We start from the raw sequence: 22968 nt of genomic DNA, 5'->3' as shown, positions 1-22968 counted from the left end.
CAGAGCTGTGTCTCTGACAACCATTACCTCCTTCCTCTGTTCCTGTGATGCCCACAGCTGTGCCACTAGGGCTAAAAGGATGCATCACCTTGTGTTTCTAGGAATGTTCTCTCCTAGGCTTCATCATGCTCCTCATAAAGTCACCTCAAAGGTTGTTTACTGATAGTGTAACAGGGCCCAGACCTGAGCTGACCTCCAGATCTGAGCACAACTGACTCCATGATGGGAGTGCCATTCAGGCTTTGAAACTCAGCATGGAGACAGCACCTCCTGCCAAAATGAAAACAAAGACCCAATCCATCAATGTCCATAGTCATGGGACAGTCTCTGTCTCAGGGTTTTACTGTAGTGAAGAGACACCATGACCAAGTCAACTCTTATAAAGGAAAATATTTGTTTGGGTGCTGTGTTCTGCATGGCCACCAGGAAAGGGACAGTGTGACCTTGTTCCTGTCCCTGTACCAGGGCCAGCAGGGTATGGGCCTCCCCAAGTGCTAAAGGTGTGAGGCTTGTTTGTTAAGTTAGTGATAGGTCCTCCCTCCCTCACTATGGTACACTCAGTTTTGTGACATCTTCTCTGCTCAAGTGTCAGAGGAAAGGAGCCGCAAAGGTGCTATTAGAGGACATCAGATGTCCTGGAATGGAATTACAGGCAGTCTTAAGCCACCAAGCATAGGTGCTTAAAGGAAACTTGAGTCCTCTGGAAGAGCAGCAAGAGCTCTTAACCACTGAGCCATTTCTGCGCACCCCAACATCATAGAATTTTAAAAACAAAGGACAGAAATGGTAATCTCTCTTATGATTCTGGCTTCCCAAGGCTTTGTTTCTAAGTTGTAGCCAGGCAATAGAAAACTTGGTCTGTCCATTACTGAAAACAGTCATGAAGTCTGCAGTTAGTCAACAGGCAACACAGAGATTTCTATGTAGAGTTCAGATTCAGACTTCAAACTGCCCTGCACAAGAGGGCTTGGAATTTGATGCCCTACAATGCTACCAGCAGCACCATGGCTTGGCCAAGGAAGAAACAGAAGGCCAGTTGCACAAGCAGGCAGTGTACCAATCTGTGGGTTCTGCACGTTAAAGACTCTGAGGCACAGGCTCCACCCACGGGGCTGCTCCATATCTGTGGGCCCAAGTGGAGCTTACCCATTACCCGTGATTTCCAGGACAGCCAGCACTGAGTTCCACAGGAGCCACAACGCACACTGGGTAAGACACTGACTGTCTGGTCTGGGATATGAGGGGCGGTGATGGGGCAGTGTCCAGGAGAAGTGGCACTGTGGACCTAGTGACAGCAGAGGGCCTTCAGGAAGAGAGAGGGCAAAGTGAGCCAAGGTGGGAATAGTCACTTCTCTTCTGTTCTCACAGGAAACATGGGTCTGAAGCTGCTCAAGTCCAGACTTTGTCTCCTGCTGCTGGGACTTGTAATGATTGCCTCATGCCAGCCACCAACCCCTTCCCAGTGGTTTGAAATTCAGCATATCTATAATAGCGCCTACCCCCAATGTAATGCTGCCATGCTGCGTGTTAACAATTATACAAGAAATTGTACAGACAAAAATACTTTCCTTCATACAAGTTTTGCTGATGTTGTTGGTGTGTGTGGCAATAGAAAGACCACCTGTAGAAACGGAAGAACAAATTGTCATAACAGTTCATATCAGGTAAAAATAACTATCTGCAACCTCACAAATCCGGCAGCCATTTATCCCCAATGCCCATACCAAACTATCAATTCATCGAAGTTCTACACAGTTGCCTGTGACCCCAGAACTCCACGGGACAGTCCCATGTATCCAGTGGTTCCGGTTCACTTGGATAGGATATTTTAGCTCCAGTGCCAGCACTTTGTACCTGAGCTCATCTGCTCCTGCCAAGATCACAGTAGTGAAGATCCAGTTCTTCTGTCTGCACTGCATATCAGCTCCTGTCCTCATGAAACCTGTCCCTGACTCCCTTTAATATAGCTTAACAGATTTTTGTAATCAATAAACACCTTTCCATGTGCATCTAGATCCCTGGTGTGTCTGTGTCTGACACAGGTGGGGAGAGAGGAAGGGGGATAAACACACACAGTTCTGGTGTGTGTGTTTGTGTGCGCAGGTGGGTACATGTATGTGTTTTAAGGCATGACCTCATAACAATTGAGGCATCTTCCCAGTTTCTGGAAGCAACTGAATCTTAGAAGAGATGGGCATCTTTCCAGAACATTTCTACAGGAAATCTTCGCTCAAGTTTATTTGTGGGGAAGAGGTGGGTGGGAGAGGAGACCAGGGAATTGGGATCTCTCAGTGAGGCTATCTACCCCTTGCCCTCTCCCTGCATGGCTGTCCTCAGAGGTCAACTGTGAGACCATTCAACAGAAACCAGGAAGGCACAGAGTCCAAGATAAGGGCACTGGAATCCACACAGAAAAGAGATGAATGATGAGAGGTTCTGCCCTGACTCCTGAGGACAGAACTGTAGTCAGGGATCATTTCAGACGGGAAGGTGCCATCCTTTTAAGGACACGTGCGAGCCCAGCATCACCAGATGTGCCAGTGAGCCTTCATGCAGTGACAGATGCAGGGTGTAGCAGAGGGGTGACATTCTCATGTCCGTACCTCTGTCTTTCAGTCTGAATCTCCAGCTTCCATTTGGCTTTTCCTTTCTGGGTCCCCAGATACAATACTTGGCCTCTCTCCACTACTGGACCATGGTGGTATTTCTTGCTCTCAGTGGACCACAGTCAGGGCTGCAGGGGAGTCACTCCTGTGGAGCAGTAAATGCAGATGCTGTCCTTCAGGTTGGTGTGTGGAATCTGCATTTTTCACAAGAATGGTAAGTTTGGGAAACTTCATGGGTTAATTTAATCCTCTGACTTCAGGTGAAATTGGGTGCAGCCTGTGGGTCTCACTATGTACCTCTAGGTGTCCTGGAACTTAGAATGTAGACCACGCAGGATTTGAACTCACAAAAAACTGTTTGTAATTTTTACTTTAAATTTTTGTTGGCTAAAGCTACTTCTAAAACCTAATAAAAAGCAAGTTTTGTCTGCTCAAGTATCTTCCTAGTCTGTTATATATCTTAAATTTACTTTAACTCTCCTGGGAGATCACAGTTAAATTTACCATCAATCATAACAAAACTAACACACGGGGAACACATCTCTCAATGTGTACTAAATTATCTAATTACCAACAGAACTTAAACAGCAGAAAATTCAGAAGTCAAGCTTCCTGCAGAGTGTGCAGTAGCCAGAAATAGTCCTAACACAAACGGGAATCCTGGTGTGTTTTGGGCAGACAGGTCTCCTAGCCTTCACAGAGAGAAGCAGCGGTGTAAATGACAGGAATCCATGAAGTTCAGACCCTTGATAAGGGAGGTTAAAAAGGAAGTGTTTCCTGGCAGTGCTCAGAGGAAGTGTGCTACATCAGAGGCTGATACAACCTAACATCACCACTGTGTGGTACAGAATGTGACTTCGGGCAGGCACGACTGGAAGTGTGGGTTCTAATCAGGAGCTCATCTCCAAGCCTAGTAAGACTTGGATCCATGCAGTACAGTAGAGCAGGCATGATGGTCTGGAGTGACAAAAGCATGGAGGGGCTGAGTGTGTAGTCCAGTTGGCAGTGTTTGCCAACCATGTGGAGAATCCTGAGTCCAGTCCCTAGTGCTGCATAGACAGAGCATCCCATAATCCCAGTGTCTTGAGGTAGAGACAAAAGTATGGGGAACGTGAGGCCAGCCTGGGCTACACTGTGAATTTGAGGCTAGCTTCAAATAACCGAGTCCCTGTTTCCAACTGCAAAAGGCAAAACCAAACTAGCCAAACACCACCACCAACCCTGGGGGCCATAGCATTTCCCTGCCCTGCATTCTGGGATCACTTTCTCCCTCCCAATTCCACCCTCTCCAGCCACATGCTCCAGCCAAAATACCCACAGCCTTTTCTGCCTGGGAGCAGGGTGACAGGGCTAGCTATCCCTGTAAACTGTTGTCTAAGACTTCTGTTGTCTTCTAGCCAGCACCACAGACATCCCATGCTCTAAAGAAGTTCACTGTTGACAACAGAACTCTCCTGGGACAGAGTTCTTTCTAGCACTTTCTCCCTCAAAGCCTTCTTTCCTGGTGACTCTTTTCTGTGTCTTGTCTACTCAGATGCACTAGCATTGCTGATATTCTTCTAAGCTCTACCCTCACAGCTACCTGGGAACAGCCAGGTATGCTCCACCCCACAGTTGCCTGGCAACAGCCAACTGTGCCTGACACTATAAAAGGGGCTGCTTGCCCCCACAGGCATTGGCCTTTAAGTGTTCCACAGAAGGGATGGGAAGGCTCACAGACTAAAATACCATATGCCGGTCAAGGCTATCTGACCAGACTCGGCCGCTGCCGGGAACTCTTGGCCTTCTTAGGCTAAGTGACCACCAGGCTCCTGCTACAAGCATGGTCGACAAGGTCATTAGATAAGGACTTTCCCTAACCTCTGCAAGCCAAGGGGCCATGTCCTAAGTGCCATCAAGAGGGACATCGGGCTGTTGATTGCCCTTGTGTCGTGCAGGACAGGGACTTCATATCAGATAACCCTCCAGCTGATCTTCTAGGCTTGGGTATGGACGACTGAAGGGGCCTGAGTTCCCTGGACCTGACCACTCCACTGCTATCACCAGCAGAGTCATGGGTAAACATCATGGTATTTGGGCAGCCCCTGTCCTTCTTCTTGGACACTGGAGTCACTTACCCAGTCTTAATGGAGTTTTGGGGACCCTTATCTCTCTCTCTCTCTCTCTCTCTCTCTCTCTCTCTCTCTCTCATTTCCCTGTCCTTTGTCAGGGTAGGGGGTAACTTAACCTTCTTCACCAAACCCCACTGCTTAGTTGTATTTTTCGGGGTGTACCTCTCACCCATTCTCTTTTGGTAATGCCAACATGCCCTGTCCCCATATTGGGAAGGGATCTTCTAACCAAGTTGGGAGCCTCTATTTTGCTCCACTCATTTGCCTAAACTCGAGTTGGCCTGCAGTTCTGCTTCCTCCAGTCAGCCAATGTACTAACACGGACATGTTACTTCCTTTACAGCTTCTCAGGTAGACCCCTGAGTGTGGGACGTCTTCTTCTGTTGCTAAACAGCCTTTCCAAGTAGAATCTGGAAACTGCTTTCTCTGTCTTTTGCTGTGGCAAACTGTTTTAAGACATCCAGGACATGTTCTGTAGGACAAATTCTTCCTTCTGCTCCACAAAAAGCTTATCTTAAAAATGTTCATGTTGTTATTTTTGTAACCTTATAAGCTACACAAAACCCACTCAGTTCACTTGAACAACAAGTCAGCTTCCAATAGGCTTGGACTCTCTCTTGTTCATGTTTTATGGGTGAATGTTGGCTGTCAGTCTTCTTCAAATTTACAAAGATATCAGCAGATTTATAGAACATCATGAAGGCATACTAAAAAGTAATATAGAAGTTAGTCTTTTCTTTCTTTCCCTAGAATGAGTCCCCATATTAGAGCTTAAAATTGCCTTTCAGAAAACTGTCCTCCCCACGATTATCCACAGGTTAATCCTAAGTGAGCCTGGCTGGCACATGTGGAGGCTATAGTCTCAGCACACAGTGTACCAGACAGGAGGTCACTACCATGGGCATAAGTGAAGCAGATTGGGTGTACTCTGTGTTTTCATAGTCACCTCTAGTTGTCTAGGAAGCTCCTCTGGTGTTTATTTCCAGTTAATCCTATGTAGCCCTTTAATTTTATTAGAGACTTTGCTTGGTGGGGAATGAGAGCTTCTAGTCATTGCCTTCAAAAGAGCTTGGGGGCCTCTTGAACTAGCAGTGCCATGGCTGCCAGAGCTTTTGGACAGGGGTCGTTCTGGTGCTACAACATCTAATTTCTTTTTTTTAAAATCTACTATAGGTCACATACTGTCCCCAACTGTTCGAACTAATATCTTAAGGACAAGGTCTTGTCTTTCTGCGTCCTTCATCTGGTTCAGGATTTTTCCAATTTACCATCCCAGCTATGGTCACCCAAGTCTGAGTTCTTGATAGCCCCAGAAAGAGGTTTTACCCATTAATGTAAAATTGAGCACCCAGATTCAACAAAATTCAGCAACCTCTAAATGAGAAACGTCCATCTTTATTTTTCATATAATTAATTCAAGTTTACTCAAACATACAATAAGATTATTATACAGCTGTAGAAACTGAAATCCATACCAAATGTGGTAGTTTTCGCAGAATTATCTGGGCCTTTTCTGGTAGTTTTGGTAACAGGAGGCTAGAAGGCTCAAAATGCTAAAATATTTTGGTTTCAGATTTTCCTAGTGCCAAAGTGTATACAAATATCATCTATATACTGTACAATGGTTTCTTGTGGTTAAAGAAGCCAAAAAGGCTTTCCCTGAATCCTGGAGGATTGACCGTATCACTGGCAATTTCCAGTGATTTGCTACTCCAGCTTGAAAGCAAACACCTACTTCCTTGGTTACTTTCTAACTGCTGTGATCAAATAGGGCAAAACCAACCTGAAAAATAAATTGGTTCCTTTTGGCTTTCAGTTCCAGGGAGACATTGGGACACAGCCCAGCATTCTGTCAAAGTTATGACAGCAGGCATGGAAGTCATCGTAGTAGGAAAATAGCCAGTCACATTATATTCATGTTCAGAAAGCAGACCATGAACAAGACATGAGGCCAGGCTAGGGACCCTCAAGCCTTGGCCTCAAAGGCCACCTCCTCCACCCCCTTCTCAAACCAATTGGGGACAGGGACCCTCAGCGTTTGAACACAAAGATTCCTGTGTGATTTTGGGGAAGTCTAATTAAGACCATCTGTAGAATCAATTTCCAACAGAAAGGGTGACATGTTGGGGATTTAGAAAGTGTTAACTCAGGAATACAGAGGGGAGTGTGTGCTAGCCCCAGAGAGTTTGGAAGTGCTCAGACATTGAGCTGGTAAGGCATATCATAAATAAGCTGGCAGTGTGTGTGTCTTTCATTCATGAATCCAGAGGTCTTGATGGGGTACAGAGCCATGCATGCTCCTACTGGAGCTCAGAACAGATTAACAATTTACTGATAAACTTAACCACTGGTCCCTCTTTTAAACATCTGTTTAGTTGTTATAGGGGGATGTGGAAGTCAGAGGTCACCTTTGTGAAATCTACTTGCTTTTCCCCCTCTCACATAGGTTCACTGAATCAATCTCAGTTCACCAGACTTGAATTGCAAGGGCCTTTGCTGGTGGACCCACCACCTCACTCCACCCACCCCATTATCTCCATAGTTCTTTGTAGCAGGATGCAAATTGTGAAGACTTAGGTAAAATAGCCCTGCCTAGGTGAAATGTTAAGGCCTAGGTCACTGTTTCCAAGCTAGGCTGACATTTTATGCTGTTACTAATATTATGAGGGAACTTTCTCATGTGTTGTTTCTACTGTTTCTAGGAAACTTTCTCATGCCCTCGATGATTACATCTTCTGTTATGTCCCATGCCCTTGGAAATCATGATAAAAGTCAATAGAATTGCTTTGTGTAGTTACTCACAAGACACTTGGACCCCAACCAACACGCAGCAGCACCTCCTGCACCTGTGTAAGCCCTTATGGTATTTGCCTTTATAAGCTGCCCCTGGGATGGACCTCAATGTAAGAGAGACACTTGAAACTATTTACATTAAGACTTCCATTTTGAGGGGTTGGGGATTTAGCTCAGTGGTAGAGCGCTTGCCTAGCAAGCGCAAGGCCCTGGGTTCGGTCCCCAGCTCTGAAAAAAGAAAAGAATAAAAAAAGACTTCCATTTTGAGTAGTGGTGAAGTAAAATTTAAGTTTGCAAAAGCTCCCTGTGACTAACATCCTGCCTGCCAGAAAGTATATACGGTAACTGACATCCAGGTTGGCAAGTTAAGACATGAATGTTAGACAAGGCAAGTCCCCTGCCGCAGTTGAATACTTCAACCATTGGAACAGGATAAATTTATGACAAAGACATGTTATTCAAGAGGTCCTTCTTCCCTAATTCCTGATTGATGAAAACAGACATTTGTAGATCTTAGGTTTAAAAAAAACCAGAATCTTGAATCAATGTCACAGTCAGCTCCCAAGTATGACCTGAGTCCCTGATCTATAAGGCTTGGGGTGTGTTGTTCAGTAAACCATCCCTGTTTGACTGAGATCCGTGTCTGAGTGGTTTGTGGGATGACAGGAACATTTGAATCATGGTGGCATTTTGCACCCTAGACCCAGCATTGTCTATTGAACAATGGTGGTGCAGGCTTTCAATCCCAGCATTTGGATGCAGGGACAGGAGAATCTCTGAGTCTGAAGCCATCCTGGTGAGTTTTGGGACAGCTAAAGCTACAGGGATAATCTTGTCTTAAAAAAACTTGACAAGGTTCACATAAAACTTTTGTTCATATTTACTATATCTGCTCATATTCATCTTAAAATCAAAACCATAGAATTTTATGTATAGCAAGTCATCCACCACTTACTAAAGTACATGTTCACACAAGTACCATGCTTTCTAGAAGTAATCCTATTTCTTTGTTTTGTTTTCATTTGGTTTTGGAAATTAGAGAGATGGGTGTAGCTTGGGTTTTTGTTGAAACATGGTCTCATGTAGCTTAGACTGACTCAGATTCTTTCTGTAGACAATGATGATTTTGAACTCCTGATCCTTAATGCTTGAATTAAAGACATGTGTCACCACATCTGCCTAGTAAACCCATCCTTCTCCAAAGAAAAAGATCAATGAGAGAAAGTGATGCTGGATTATATTCTCAAAATCTCTTTAGAGGCTGGCATCTTGATTCCAGATGTGATTTTCATCTCTATTGTTCTCTATCATTGTTCTGTTGAATTAAAAAAAGTCTGGCTTCCTACAGATACGAAATTGGAAAGGGAAGATCTGGATGGCTACCACAGAAGAGTTGATGACCAGGACTTCTGGTCCACACGTGATGTAATCAGCAAGAGCCACGTGCTTCTGGGATCAATCACTCAATGCTGGGAGACATTGACATTGAGAAACATTGTCTTGAGTGTTGAGGGATAAAGGTGGAGACCTTTCCCACTTCACGCATGCTTGAGACCGTTGGGTTTGACCCTGTTCCCACTGGAGTAGAATACGCTAGAAAAGACCAACTATTAGATGCTGATTTGATGACTTATTTAGTACTTTACTTGGTTCCGTTGTGCTGTGGTACTGCCTCTTGGCTGAGCATGACTGACTGCACCAGCTACCTGAAGCAGAATGGCCCTGAGAAATGGCTGAAGCAGGGATTTGCTGCCTTCAACCTGCTGACTGCCAAGTATGCTTCTGGAAACTCTCACTTGCTTCCCTGCCCCACCTTGTGGTCCTGGAGTATGAAATGAGAATACAAACCAGACCCACCCGGAAGCCCTTCCAGGGGTCATCCTGGTTTCAGTTCACTGCTAACACCACCTCTCTTCTGGTCTCATTGGTGTGAGAGAGCTGATTCCAGAAAAGATTGCCACAAAACCACCAGCTTACCAATGTGCATGAAATTTCTGCCTGAAAATAGACCAAGACAGAAGAGACAGAGGGGTGGGGAAGAAACGGATTCTGCTATCACCATCTGGGTTCTGATAAGCGGCTTGTTGACCCATAACGACACCTGGTTGCTTAGGGCGTTTTAACTGTTGTGTTCTTGGGACATCAGCTTGTCGACCAGTATTTTGGAGCGAGGAGGGAGTTACAAGGCACAGGAGAGAGTGATTTTATAATGAAGTAGAACCCATGTAGTATGGTTCTGTTATTATCATATGAACAGCTTTTAAAATAATCTTCACCCGTGAACACTCATGGTTACAGTAGATTATTTAAAGGCTGTTCCTCCAGGGATATGATACTTCAGGCAAGGTCTCCCTTTACTCCACTGAGATCTCATCCCTTACCCCACCCCTTTTCTCAGGGCTTTGCTAGCTGAGCCATCTCACCACCACTTAACACTTGGTACCACTGCAAATCAGCAAGAGAGCTCTAGTAGACCAAGGCAAGGTCCATTTGGGCTCCATGGCTCCAGCCATGATCCCAACACTCTGGGAGGTAAAGGCCAGAAGATTCAGGCTAACCTGAATGACAGAGTGAAAAAACAAGAAACCTCAAAGGACCACAACTCCAAGGAGAAGAGCTGGCAGGAGAAGAAAATGGAAGATGAACGGTACAGGAGACTAGAGCTGGTAAGCTAAGGAGGGACAGACTGTTGTTCCCCCGTGCACCCTGAGTGACCTTGATGACCCTGCCAGCTCCAGCCTTCTTCAGAGGAAGAAGCCTGATGAGTGCTGGTCTAGCTCCCAGCTGACATCTGTGGAGAACAAAGCCTGCCTCCCATGCTCAGCAGGGACAGACCAGGTGGAGCCCCCTCATCTAAGGCTTCCATGCTGCATAGGGCGCTCTCTCAAGTCCTCCTCCGGGAATGACAAGGAGCTGCAAGAAGAAGGCCACTCAGTCCCTCTTCAGATCACAGAGTCTGCATAGCTCGATGACTGTTAGCTGTGCAGAGAGTCATGTGAGGCTCTGAGGCCATTGAAGACCTTTTCTTCCCCTGTCATAATTAGTTTCGGATCCCACCTCCCATGAACCCCAATGGGATTTTTCAGGCCCATTAAGGAAAAGCTGGTTCCTCTCAACCACCCAAAGAAAGGAATCTGAACTCTTCCTCCATCTCTGGGCTGAGACTTGACCCTTGGATTTGCTCCAGAGATCAGATGGCCTCCTTGTCCTCGGGAATTGAAGGAAAATCTCCAACTCCTGGCCCCCTGCCCACCCGCCTTGGCTGCCTATGGCCATGGTGTGCTGCCTCTCACAGTCTCCCATTTTAAGGCCCAATCATGGCTGCCTGTGGCTCTGAGGCTCTGCTAATAAAGATCACCTGGAGGGTGACTGACTGCTCAGTTGCTGTCTCTGACCCTGCCCTGTTTGCTAAGTTCTAACAGGGACTGTTCCTTCAGGAAGCTGAGTCACCTGAAGTCACGCCAAGGGCAAGAAGAATTATCCCCTCAATGAGAATCCAAGCAGTGACCAAACCACTTGGAAGCCGCCTGCTTTCCCAAGTTTTAACTAAAAAGCATAACTTTCCCTTTGGATACTGACCAAAGTCCTAAGCATCCCCCTGCCCCACACCTGAGCTTTCTCTCTGTCTGGACACAGCTCTTCACAGCTGTTTGCTGACACACACTGCTGCCTCACACTTAGAAGGCAAGTCTTTCTTGCCTTCTCTGTTTCCCTCTTAGTGCCTGCTGGGATGCCCAGCTTGCCTGCCTCTCCTTGGGTTTTCTCCTAATTTCTAACCAAATGAGCTTTCTTCTGAATATATTTAAAAATTCCTTTATTAGAGAGACCTACAACCTGTGGAAATGAACCCCGATCACACAGTAACAAGTGACTTTCTCAGTCTGTTCTTGGAGATGCAGAGAACGTGGCTATTGCACCGTGGGACAGCCTGAGACCACTCTGGCAACTTGTTGATTGGGGAAGCTGATTAGGAGGAGCAAGCAGTCTTAGCTCTCCCATCAAAGAATTAGGAAGGATTCATGAAGGAGACAATGGCAAATGTTCAAAAAGCTAAAGCCTCAGAGGAACAGTCTTTTTCTCTGTCTCTCTCTCTGGCATTATCTCATGACAGCGTTTGAGTCTGGCCTCCAGCCTTTCACCTCCATCTCTCAAATGAGGTGCATAGACTAATGCTCCTTCTCAACACTGGTCTTCTCTGTCCTGTGGCCTCCAGTTATGAGTCTGTTGATTGCATGAGTCCATGAGTGGATAAGTTGATTTCTACATGTTCTGTAGTGTTCTCTACAGTGCGCACACACACACACACACACACACACACACACACACACACTCTTCTTAGCACCCTCAAATGATCAGTCCCTATGAAACAGTTACTGTGACAATCTTATTAATGCTGTGCACTGTCATTTCCACATACAGCCTGAGTACTTGGCAGGGCTGTGTCAAATACTATGCTGACCCCGGGCATCTGTCTGTCAAGAGTAGTCCTTGTAAGAGGATCCAAAGGTTCAAGAAATTCCAAGATTTGTACATAACCTCTCACCAATAGAAAAGACATCTCTGCCCAACAAGACATCTGTCTATCAGTTTGGACACCAACAAATACTCACTGTGGTTTAGAGGTCAACTGAGGAAGTATTTCTTGAGACAATACCTTATGATAGTCATCAAGTGTGGAAGAAAAGCTAAGGCCTTACTACTAGGGTGTAACTCTGGCTGTACCCCATAACCGAAGTGTGCGGTTAGTTGGTTGGAATTCTCGAGATTGCACATGGCCCCAGATTCAAATCCCAGCACAAGGAACAACAGAAGTAAATATTCTGTTGGGTTTAGTGTATTTTTTTATTGGCTGATATGTTCTTGGACATCTTACATAGAGCAGTGTTCTCCTGCAGGTCCATAAGCCTAGACCATTAGTCCTAGCTCTGGAGTCAAATGTATGTAGTTGGAAATGCAGAAGGGAACCTTATACAGGAACCGATCAGAAGAATACAGTGCAGTATGCCTTGAGTAAAGGGTTTGGTATTTTTTTTTCAGTTACTACTGTACTTTATTGTGTTCAACCAAATCACCATGTTACAAAAATAGCAAGCTGCCATAATAAAAAATAAGGCTCCTCTATCCAGCACCAGATAGCATCATTTTACTTTCAAGCCTAGAAATTGCACACTTGTATATAAACCAACCGAAGATGAGGATTGAGAGTTCATCTTGGTGGATTTTACCTTTGATGAATATGAAGTGTCCTTCCTTATCTTTTTGATGACTTTTAATTGAAAATTGATTTTATTTGATATTAGAATGGCTACTCCAGCTTGCTTCTTCTGACCATTTGCTTGGAAAGTTGTTTTCCAGCCTTTCACTCTGAGGTAGTGTCTGTCTTTGTCTCTGAGGTGTGTTTCCTGTAGGCAGCAGAATGCAGGGTCCTCATTGCGTATCCAGTTTGTTAATCTATGTCTTTTTATTGGGGAGTTGAGGCCATTGATGTTGAGAGATATTAAGGAATAGTGATTATTGCTTCCTGTTATATTCATATTTGGATGTGAGGTTATGTTTGTGTGCTTTTCTTCTCTTTGTTTTGTTGCCAAGATGATTAGTTTCTTGCTTCTTCTAGGGTATAGCTTGCCTCCTTATGTTGGGCTTTACCCTTTATTATCCTTTGTAGTGCTGGATTTGTAGAAAGATATTGTGTAAATTTGGTTTTGTCATGGAATATTTTGCTTTCTCCATCTATGTTAATTGAGAGTTTTGCAGGATACAGTAACCTGGGCTGGCATTTGTGTTCTCTTAGGGTCTGTATGACATCTGTACAGGATCTTCTGGCCTTCATAGTTTCTGGCGAAAAGTCTGGTGTGATTCTGATAGGTCTGCCTTTATATGTTACTTGACCTTTTTCCCTTACTGCTTTTAATAGTCTTTCTTTATTTTGTGCGTTTGGTGTTTTGACAATTATGTGACGGGAGGTGTTTCTTTTCTGGTCCAATCTATTTGGAGTTCTGTAGGCTTCTTGTATGCCTATGGGTATCTCTTTTTTTAGGTTAGGGAAGTTTTCTTCTATGATTTTGTTGAAGATATTTACTGGTCCTTTGAGCTGGGAGTCTTCACTCTCTTCTATACCTATTATCCTTAGGTTTGATCTTCTCATTGAGTCCTGGATTTCCTGTATGTTTTGGACCAGTAGCCTTTTCTGCTTTACATTATCTTTGACAGTTGAGTCAATGATTTCTATGGAATCTTCTGCTCCCAAGATTCTCTCTTCCATCTCTTGTATTCTGTTGGTGAAGCTTGTATCTACAGCTCCTTGTCTTTTCTTTTGATTTTCTATGTCCAGGGCTGTTTCCATGTGTTCTTTCTTGATTGCTTCTATTTCCATTTTTAATTCCTTCAACTGTTTGATTGTGTTTTCCTGGAATTCTTTCAGGGATTTTTGCGATTCCTCTCTGTAGGCTTCTACTTGTTCTCTAAGGGAGTTCTTTATGTCTTTCTTGAAGTCCTCCAGCATCATGATCAAATATGATTTTGAAACTAGATCTTGCTTTTCTGGTGTGTTTGGATATTCCGTGTTTGCTTTGGTGGGAGAATTGGGCTCCGATGATGCCATGTAGTCTTGGTTTCTGTTGCTTGGGTTCCTGCGCTTGCCTCTCGCCATCAGATTATCTCTAGTGTTACTTTGTTCTGCTATTTCTGACCGTGGCTAGACTGTCCTATAAGCCTGTGTGTCAGGAGTGCTGTAGACCTGTTTTCCTGTTTTCTTTCAGCCAGTTATGGGGACAGAGTGTTCTGCTTTTGGGCGTGTAGTTTTTCCTCTCTAGAGGTCTTCAGCTGTTCCTGTGGGCCTGTGTCTTGAGTTCACGAGGCAGGTTTCTTGCAGGGGAAAAGTTGGTCCTACCTGTGGTTCCAAGGCTCAAGTTTGCTCGTGGGGTACTGCCTAAGTCCTCTCCGCTGTGGCAGCAACCGGGAAGATCTGCGCCACTCTTTCCGGGAGACTCCGTGCACCAGGGTTCCAGATGACGTTTGGTGTTTTCCTCTGGCGTCTGGATGTGCACAGAGTGCAGTCTCTTTTTGTTTCCCAGGCGTGTCCGCCTCTCTGAAGGTTCAGCTCCCCCTCCCACGGGATTTGGGTGCAGAGAACTGTTTATCCGGTCTGTTTCCTTCAGGTTTCGGCGGTGTCTCAGGCGCAGGGGTCCTGCCGCTCCCGGGCCCTCCCCTACGGGAACCCAGAGGCCTTATACAGTTTCCTCTTGGGCCAGGGATGTGGGCAGGGGTGGGCAGTGTTGGTGGTCTCCTCCGCTCTGCAGCCTCAGGAGTGCCCACCTGATCAGGCGGTGAGGTCTCTCTCCCACGGGGTTTGGGAGCAGAGAGCTGCTGCGGGCCAGGATCCGCGGGTGTGGGACTTCCGGTAAACACAGGAAGTGCCCGGTCCTAGAGGAATTTTGCCTCTGTGTGTCCTGAGTTCACCAGGCAGGTTTCTTGCAGGGGAAAAGTTGGTCCTACCTGCGGTTCCAAGGCTCAAGTTTGCTCGTGGGGTACTGCCTAAGTCCTTTCTGCTGTGGCAGCAGCCGGGAAGATCTGCGCCGCTCTTTCCGGGAGACTCCGTGCACCGTTTGGTGTTTTCCTCTGGCGTCTGGATGTGCAGAGTGCAGACTCTTCTGGTTTCCCAGGCGTGTCCGCCTCTCTGAAGGTTTAGCTCTCCCTCCCATGGGATTTGGGTGCAGAGAACTGTTTATCCGGTCTGTTTCCTTCAGGTTCCGGCGGTGTCTCAGGCGCAGGGGTCCTGCCGTTCCCGGGCCCTCCCCTACGGGAACCCAGAGGCCTTATACAGTTGTCTCTTGGGCCAGGGATGTGGGCAGGGGTGGGTAGTGTTGGTGGTCTCCTCCGATCTGCAGCCTCAGGAGTGCCCACCTGATCAGGCGGTGAGGTCTCTCTCCCACAGGGTTTGGGAGCAGAGAGCTGCCGGTATTATTTTTAAGTGCAATATTTAAAGGTTATTTTTTAACTTTCACATATGTCTGCATTCAAATGTTTCTATACTCACATGTGCCGTGCTTGTGCAGGTACAGTGCCATGCATATACATGTACTAACTCCTGAGCTGGAGTTATCTGTAGTTGTGACCTCTGGGTGACAAACTGGGGTCCTCTGGAAGGGAAGAAATCCAGAAGAAGGGAAGTTCTCTTAACCGCTGACATCTCACCCATCCCTACGACTTATTTGTGCTCATGTGTCTCTGTGTGTCTGTGTTCATGTGTATCAACATGCCAACAGACGCTATTAGAGGACATCAGATGTCCTGGAATGAAATTACAGGCAGTCTTAAGCCACCAAGCATTGGTGCTGAAAGGAAACTTGGGTCCTCTGGAAGAGCAGCAAGAGCTCTTAACCACTGAGCCATCTCTGCACATCCAACATCATAGAATTTTAAAAATAAAGGAAAGAAATGTAGATCTCTCTTATGATGCTGGCTTCCCAAGGCTTTGTTTCTAAGTTGTAGCCAGGCAATAGAAAACTTGGTCTGTCCATTACTGAAAGCAGTCATGAAGTCTGCAGTCAGTCAACAGGCAACACAGAGATTTCTATGTAGAGTTCAGATTCAGACTTCAAACTGCCCTGCACAAGATGGCTTGGAATTTGATGCCCTACAATGCACCCAGGAGCCCTGTGGCTTGGCCAAGGAAGAAACAGAAGGCGGTTGCACAAGCAGGCAGTGAACCAATCTGTGGGTTCTGCACGTTGAAGACTCTGACGCACAGGCTCCACCCACAGGGCTGCTCCATATCTGTGGGCCCAAGTGGAGCTCAGCCATTACCTCTGATTTCCAGGACAGCCAGCACTCAGTTCCACAGGAGCCACAACGCACACTGGGTAAGACACTGACTGTCTGGGTCTGGGACAGGAGGGGCAGTGATGGGACAGTGTCCAGGAGACGTGGCACCATGGACCTAATGACAGCAGAGGGCCTTCAGGAAGAGAGAGGGCAAAGTGAGCTAAGGTGAGAGTAGTCACTTCTCTTCTGTTCTCACAGGAAACATGGGTCTGAAGCTGCTGGAGTCCAGACTTTGTCTCCTTCTGTCGCTGGGACTTGTCTTGATGCTTGCCTCATGCCAGCCACCAACCCCTTCCCAGTGGTTTGAAATCCAGCACATCTATAATAGGGCTTATCCCCGATGTAATGATGCAATGCGACACAGAAACAGATTCACAGGACATTGTAAGGACATAAATACTTTCCTTCATACAAGTTTTGCTAGTGTTGTTGGTGTGTGTGGCAATAGAAACATCCCCTGTGGAAACAGGACATATAGAAATTGTCATAACAGTCGATATCGGGTATCTATAACTTTCTGTAACCTCACAACTCCGGCAAGGATTTATACCCAATGTAGATACCAAACTACAAGATCCAGGAAGTTCTACACAGTTGGCTGTGACCCGAGGACTCCACGGGACAGTCCCATGTATCCAGTGGTTCCGGTTCACTTGGATAGGATATTTTAGCTCCGGTGCCAGCACTTTGTACCTGAGCTCATCGGCTCCTGCCAAGATCACAGTAGTGAAGATCCAGTTCCTCTGTCTGCACTGCATATCAGCTCCTGTCCTCATGAAACCTGTCCCTGACTCCTTTTAGTATAGCTTAACAGATTTTTGTAATCAATAAACACCTTTGCATATGCATCTAGATCTCTAGTGTCTCTGTGTCTGTCAAGGGTGGGGAGAAAGGAAGCCGGAGACACACACACACATAATGTGTGTGTGTGTGGTGTGTGTGTGTGTGTGTGTGTGTGTGTGTGTAGAGGCAGGGCCTCATACTAATTGAGGCATCTTCCCAGTTTCCGGAAACAAATGAATGCTACCAGCATTCTGGAAACAAATGAATCTGGCATCTTTCCAGAACATTCCTACAGGAAATCTTCCCTCAAGTTTGTCTGTGGGGAAGAAGTGGGTGGGAGAGGAGACCAGGGATTTGGGATCTCTCAGTGAGGCTATCTACCCCTTGCCCTCTCCCTGCATGGCTGTCCTCAGAGGTCAACTGTGAGACAATTCAACAGAAACCAGGAAGGCACAGAGTCCAAGATAAGGGGCATGGAATCCACACAGAAAAGAGATGAATGATGAGAGGTTCTGCCCTGAGTCCTGAGGACAGAACTCTAGTCAGGGATCATTTCAGACGGGAAGGTGCTATCCTTTTAAGGACATGTGCGAGCCCAGCATCACCAGATGTGCCAGTGAGCCTTCATGCAGTAACAGATACAGAGTGTAGCAGAGCAGTGACATCCTCATGTCCGTACCTCTGTCTTTCAGTCTGAATCTCCAGCTTCCATTTGGCTGTTCCTTTCTGGGTCCCCAGATGCAATACTTGGCCTCTCTCCACCACTGGACCATGGTGGTACTTCTTGTTCTCAGTGGACCACAGTCAGGGCTGCAGGGGAGTCATTCCTGTGGAGCAGTAAATGCAGATGCTGTCCTTCAGGTTGGTGCGTGGAATCTGCATTTTTCACAAGAATGGTAAGTTTGGGAAACTTCATTGGTTAACATAATCCACTGACTTCAGGCGAAATTGGGTACAGCCTGTGGGTCTCACTATGTACCTCTAGGTGTCCTGGAACTTAGAATGTAAACCAGGCAGGATTTGAACTCACAAAAAACTGTTTGCAATTTTATGTTAAATTTGGTTGGCTAAAGGTTCTTCTAAAACCTAATAAAAATCAAGTTTTGTCCGTTCAAGAATCTTTCTAGTCTGGTATATATCTTAAATTTACTTCAACTCTCCTGGGAGGTCACAGTTAGATTCACCATTAATCATAACAAAACTAACACATGGGGAATACATCTCTCAATGTGTACTAAATTATCTAATTACCAACAGAACGTAAGCAGCAGAAAATTCAGAAGTCAAGCTTCCTGCAGAGTGTGCAGGGACCAGAAAGAATCCTAACACAAAGGGGAATCCAGGTGTGTTTTGGGCAGACAGGTCTCCTAGCCTTCACAGAGAGAAGCAGCGGTGTAAATGACAGGAATCCATGAAGTTCAGGTCCTGATAAGGGAGGTCAAAAAGGAAGGGATTCTTGGCAGTGCTCAGAGGAAGTGTGCTACATCAGAGGCTGATACAACCTAACATCACCACTGTGTTGTACAGAATGTGACTTCGGGAAGGCACAACTGGAAGTGTGGGTTCCAATCATGAGTTCATCTCCAAGCCTAGTAGGACTTGGATCCATGCAGTACAGTAGAGCAGGCATGATGGTCTGGAGTGACAAAAGCATGGAGGGGCTGAGGGTGTAGTCCAGTTGGCAGTGTTTGCCGACCATGTGGAGCATCCTGAGTCCAGTCCCTAGTGCTGCATAGACAGAGCATCCCATAATCCCAGTGTCTTGAGGTAGAGACAAAAGTATGGGGAACGTGAGGCCAGCCTGGGCTAAAGTGTGAATTTGAGGGTAGCTCCAAATACTTGAGTCCCTGTTTCCAACTGCAAAAGGCAAAACCAAACCAGCCAAATACCACCACCAACCCTGGGGGCCATAGCATTTCCTTGCCCTGCATTCTGGGATCACTTTCTCCCTCCCAATTCCACCCTCTCCAGCCACATGCTCCAGCCACAATATCCACAGCCTTTTCTGCCTGGGAGCAGGGTGACAGGGCTAGGTATCCCTGTTAAACTGTCATCTAAGACTTCTATTTTCTTCTAGCCAGCACCACAGACACCCCATGCTCTAGAGAAGTTCACTGTTGACAATAGCACTCTCCTGGGACAGAGTTCTTTCTAGCACTTTCTCCCTCAAAGCCTTCTTTCCTGGTGACTCTTTTCTGTGTCTTGTTTACTCAGATGCACTAGCATTGCTGATATTCTGTCTAAGCTCTACCCTCACAGCTAACTAGGAAGAGCCAGGTATGCTCTGCCCCACAGTTGCCTGGCAACAGTCAACTGTGCGTGACACTATAAACTATAAAATGGGCTGCTTGCCCCCACAGGCATTGGCCTTTAAGTGTTCCACAGAAGTGATGAGAAGGCTCGCAGACTACAATACCATATGCTGGCCAAGGCTATCTGACCAGACTCAGCCGCTGCCGGGAACTCCTGGCCTTCTTAGGCTAAGTGACCACCAGGCTCCTGCTACAAGCATGGTCAACAAGGTCATTAGATAAGGACTTTCCCTAACCTCTGCAAGCCAAGGGGCCGTGTCCTAGGTGCCATCAAGAGGGACATTGGGCTGTTGATTGCCCTTGTGTTGTGCAGGACAGGGACATCAAATCAGATAACCCTCCAGCTGATCTTCTAGGTTTGGTTATGGACGACTGAAAGGGCCTGAGTTCCCTGGACCTGACCACTGCTATCACCAGCATAGCCCTGGGTAATCATCATGGTATGTGGACAGCCCATCTCCTTCTTCGTGGACACTGGAGCCACTTATCTGGTACTAACAGAGTGTTGGGGATCCGTATTTCTTTCCAATTTTTCCCCCATTGTTAGGGTAGCAGGTAACCTAACCATCCTCACCAATCCCCATTGCTGAGTTACATTTTTTGGGGGTGCACCTCTTACCCATTCCCTTTTGGTAGGGCTAACATGTCTTGTTCTCATATTGGGAAGGGATCTTCCAGACAAGTTGTGAGCTTCTATATTGCTTCACCCATTTGCCTCAACTTAAGCTGGCCTGCAGCTCTTCTGCTTCCTCTAGTCAGCCAATCGGCTGACACGGACATGTTAAGTCCTCTACCAGCTTCTCCGGTAGACCCCCGAGTCTGGGAGGTCTTCTTCTGTTGCCAAACAGCCTTTCCAAATAGGATCTGGAAACTGCTTTCTCTGTCTTTTGTTGTGGCAAACCGTTTTAAGACACCCAGGACATGTTCTGAGGGGCAAATTCTTCTTTCTGTTCCACAAAAAGCTCATCTTAAAGAATGTTCTTGTTGGGCTGGAGAGATTGCTCAGTGGTTAAGAGCACTGACTGTTCTTCCCGAGGTCCTGAGTTCAAATCCCAGCAACCACATGGTGGCTCACAACCATCTGTAATGAGACCTGATGCCCTCTTCTGGTGTGTCTAAAGACAGCTACAGTGTACTCATATATAATAAATAAATAAATATTAAAAAAAAGAATGTTCTTGTTGTTAACTAATGTTATTATTTCTTTTGTAAACTTAGAAGCTACAGAAAACCCACTGAGACCCACCTCTCATGGACCAAATAGACTCCACCCAGATAAGTATATCTGCCAAAAGTTCCCACTTAATACCTATTCTAAAGGGTGGGATTTCTCTGGGTTTCCAATGTACATCTAAGAAAAAAATTTCTTTTCTCTCAAATGCAATTAATCTTATTCTCTGCCTATAATCAATATATATGTGTGTGCCAGCATCTTGTCCAGTCCAGGTGCTTACTACAGTCAGGACAGCTCCAGAGAAGCAACCTCCAGAGGTTCCAGTCTCCTGTCAGAGACACAGAAGCTTCTGTTGAACCTGTTCCTTCTGACCTGTCCTCGAAGTGTTCCACAGACCCTCGACAACAGCCAGCCAGCCAACTCTAGGACTGGACAACATTCCATACCCATTTTTCTAGGTTCTCTAGAGACACGTTGCCCCAAAGCAAGCAGGAAGTAGTCAGAGATCACGATGACCCTATTCCTGCTCTACCATCATCTCTAATTTGCTTTTGTAATTAAACCAGAAATGGAGGAACATTGGTATTCTGTCTAAGCTCCACCCACACAGCTACCTGGTAACAGGCATGAATGCTCCCCCCCCAGTTGCCTGGCAACAGACAGCTGTGCCTGACACTGTAAAAGGGGCTGCTTGCCCCCTCCTCTCTCTCCTGCTCTCGCTTTGTTCTTCTCTTTTCTGCTCTCTTCCCCTCTGTCCCTGTCCCTTCTCTCCCCATCCCCTTCCCCATCCATCCATATGCCCAGGGCCAGCCTCCTTTCCTCTCCTCTCAATAAACCTCTCCACAAAGAACCATGTTGACTCGGTGTGCTTTGTCCTGGCACAGGCCTAGACTTGAATAATAACAAACACAAGTTCTCACACTTAACGCTTGCAGCAAAGGTCTACATCTCAGAGAGCACATGACCCTTGTCTCACTGAGCCTTGAGTACTGCACTTAAGATATTGTCCAGTTCCAACCATTTCTTGAGAAGTTGATTTCTTTCCATCTGAATGGAACTCCATGTGCAAATGTGTCCCACATTCGCCCTCTAGTCCTCTATGACCAATGGGCACATACTTGACAGTGGTATCAGTGGTTCAGAAGGTAGATTGTGCAAAAAATGTCACACTGATTTCCATGTGGCCTCAGCAGCTTACACTCCTGTCAGCAGCAAACAGGGCTTGGGCTTCCCTGGATCCTGGCCGGCATTGTGCTCAGTGTTTTCTTGGTGCTAACCACGATGACGGGGGTGAGATGGACCCTCAAGCTGTTGGGTGTGAGGGGCCATTTTGTTTGTTTGCTTTGTTTTGTTTTTGAGACAGGGTCTCTGTGCAGTCCTGGCTGTCTTGGGACTCACTCTGTAGACAGGGTGGGATCCAACTCAGAGATCCTCAAGGTTGTTTTAATTACATTTCCCTAATAGCTAAGGCTGTCATGAATGTTGTTTCTTTTCCCAGTCAGCAGGGATGTCATGAAGAAAGGAAGTGACAAAGACTAATGCTATCAAGGATTTGAGGATAATGGTGAAGGGAAAGTGGGACCTTGTATGCACCACTAGTGGATGCGAACTTGTGGAAGCGCTGTGGAGACTAGAAAGAGGTGAAGACAGCCCTACTGTACTCCCCAGTTACAGCCTGCATGGCTCTATGCCCTGAAGAAACACTCCAGAGATGCTTTCTCAGCCATAAATACTGCAAATTCCCCTCTCCTTTCTGTCCCCTCTCCTGTCTGTCCCCTCTCCAGAGAACCTAGAAATCCCTGCATCTCTCTCTGCTGAGTCATTGGCTGTTGGCTCTTCATTGCTTGATCAAAACCAATTGTGGACAAGGACCTTCAGCCGTTGGACACACAGATTCCTGATTAAATCAAAGCCTTAGAACCAACTTTCAACGTTGACCCTAATTCCTGATTGGTGAAAAACTAGGCACAGACATTTGTAGATCTGAGGTTTAAGAAAACCCTACAGAATCTTGACTGAATGTCACAGTCAGCTCTTAAGTCTGAACCGAGTCCCTGATCTATCAGCCTTGGGGTATGGTGTTCAGTAAACCATCCCTGTTTGATTGAGATCTGAGTCTGAGTGGATGGGGGATGACACAAACATTTGAATCAAGGTGTCATTTTACACTCTAGAACTAGCTATTGAACTATGGTGGTGCAGGCTTTTAATCCCAGCATTTGAAGGGAGCGACAGGAGAAACTCTGTGTTTGAGGCCAGCCTGGTGAGTTTCAGGACAGCTAAAGCTACATGGGAAACCTTGTCTTAAAAAAAATTGCAAAGGCTCACATAACATTTTTGTTTATATTTACTATATCTGCTCATAT

General features: G+C 46.2%; 2 protein-coding genes and 1 pseudogene across 2 annotated transcripts in view; all 3 read left to right on the top strand.

The window, feature by feature from the left end:
• The first annotated feature begins 1161 nt into the window (after nt 1-1161).
• Nucleotides 1162-22968, top strand: part of Rnase17 (ribonuclease 17) — a 52506-nt gene continuing 30699 nt past the window's right edge. Inside the window, exon 1 of the mRNA XM_087586382.1 lies at nt 1162-1209. The gene's annotated coding sequence lies outside the window, so the exon portion shown is untranslated. The remainder of the gene's footprint in view (nt 1210-22968) is intronic.
• On the top strand, nt 1471-1732 carry Rnase-ps (ribonuclease pseudogene; annotated as a pseudogene).
• On the top strand, nt 16314-17184 carry LOC100361866 (eosinophil cationic protein-like). The gene is given in 2 exon segments (NM_001408969.1): nt 16314-16371; nt 16532-17184. A coding segment is annotated over 1 exon segment (468 nt). The 5' UTR covers nt 16314-16371; nt 16532-16536; the 3' UTR covers nt 17005-17184.

This window comes from Rattus norvegicus, chromosome 15 (genome assembly GCF_021556685.1).
Source record: "Rattus norvegicus strain SHRSP/BbbUtx chromosome 15, alternate assembly SHRSP_T2T, whole genome shotgun sequence".
Taxonomy (NCBI): Eukaryota; Metazoa; Chordata; class Mammalia; order Rodentia; family Muridae; genus Rattus; species Rattus norvegicus.
This window is presented reverse-complemented; position numbering and strand designations above follow the sequence as displayed.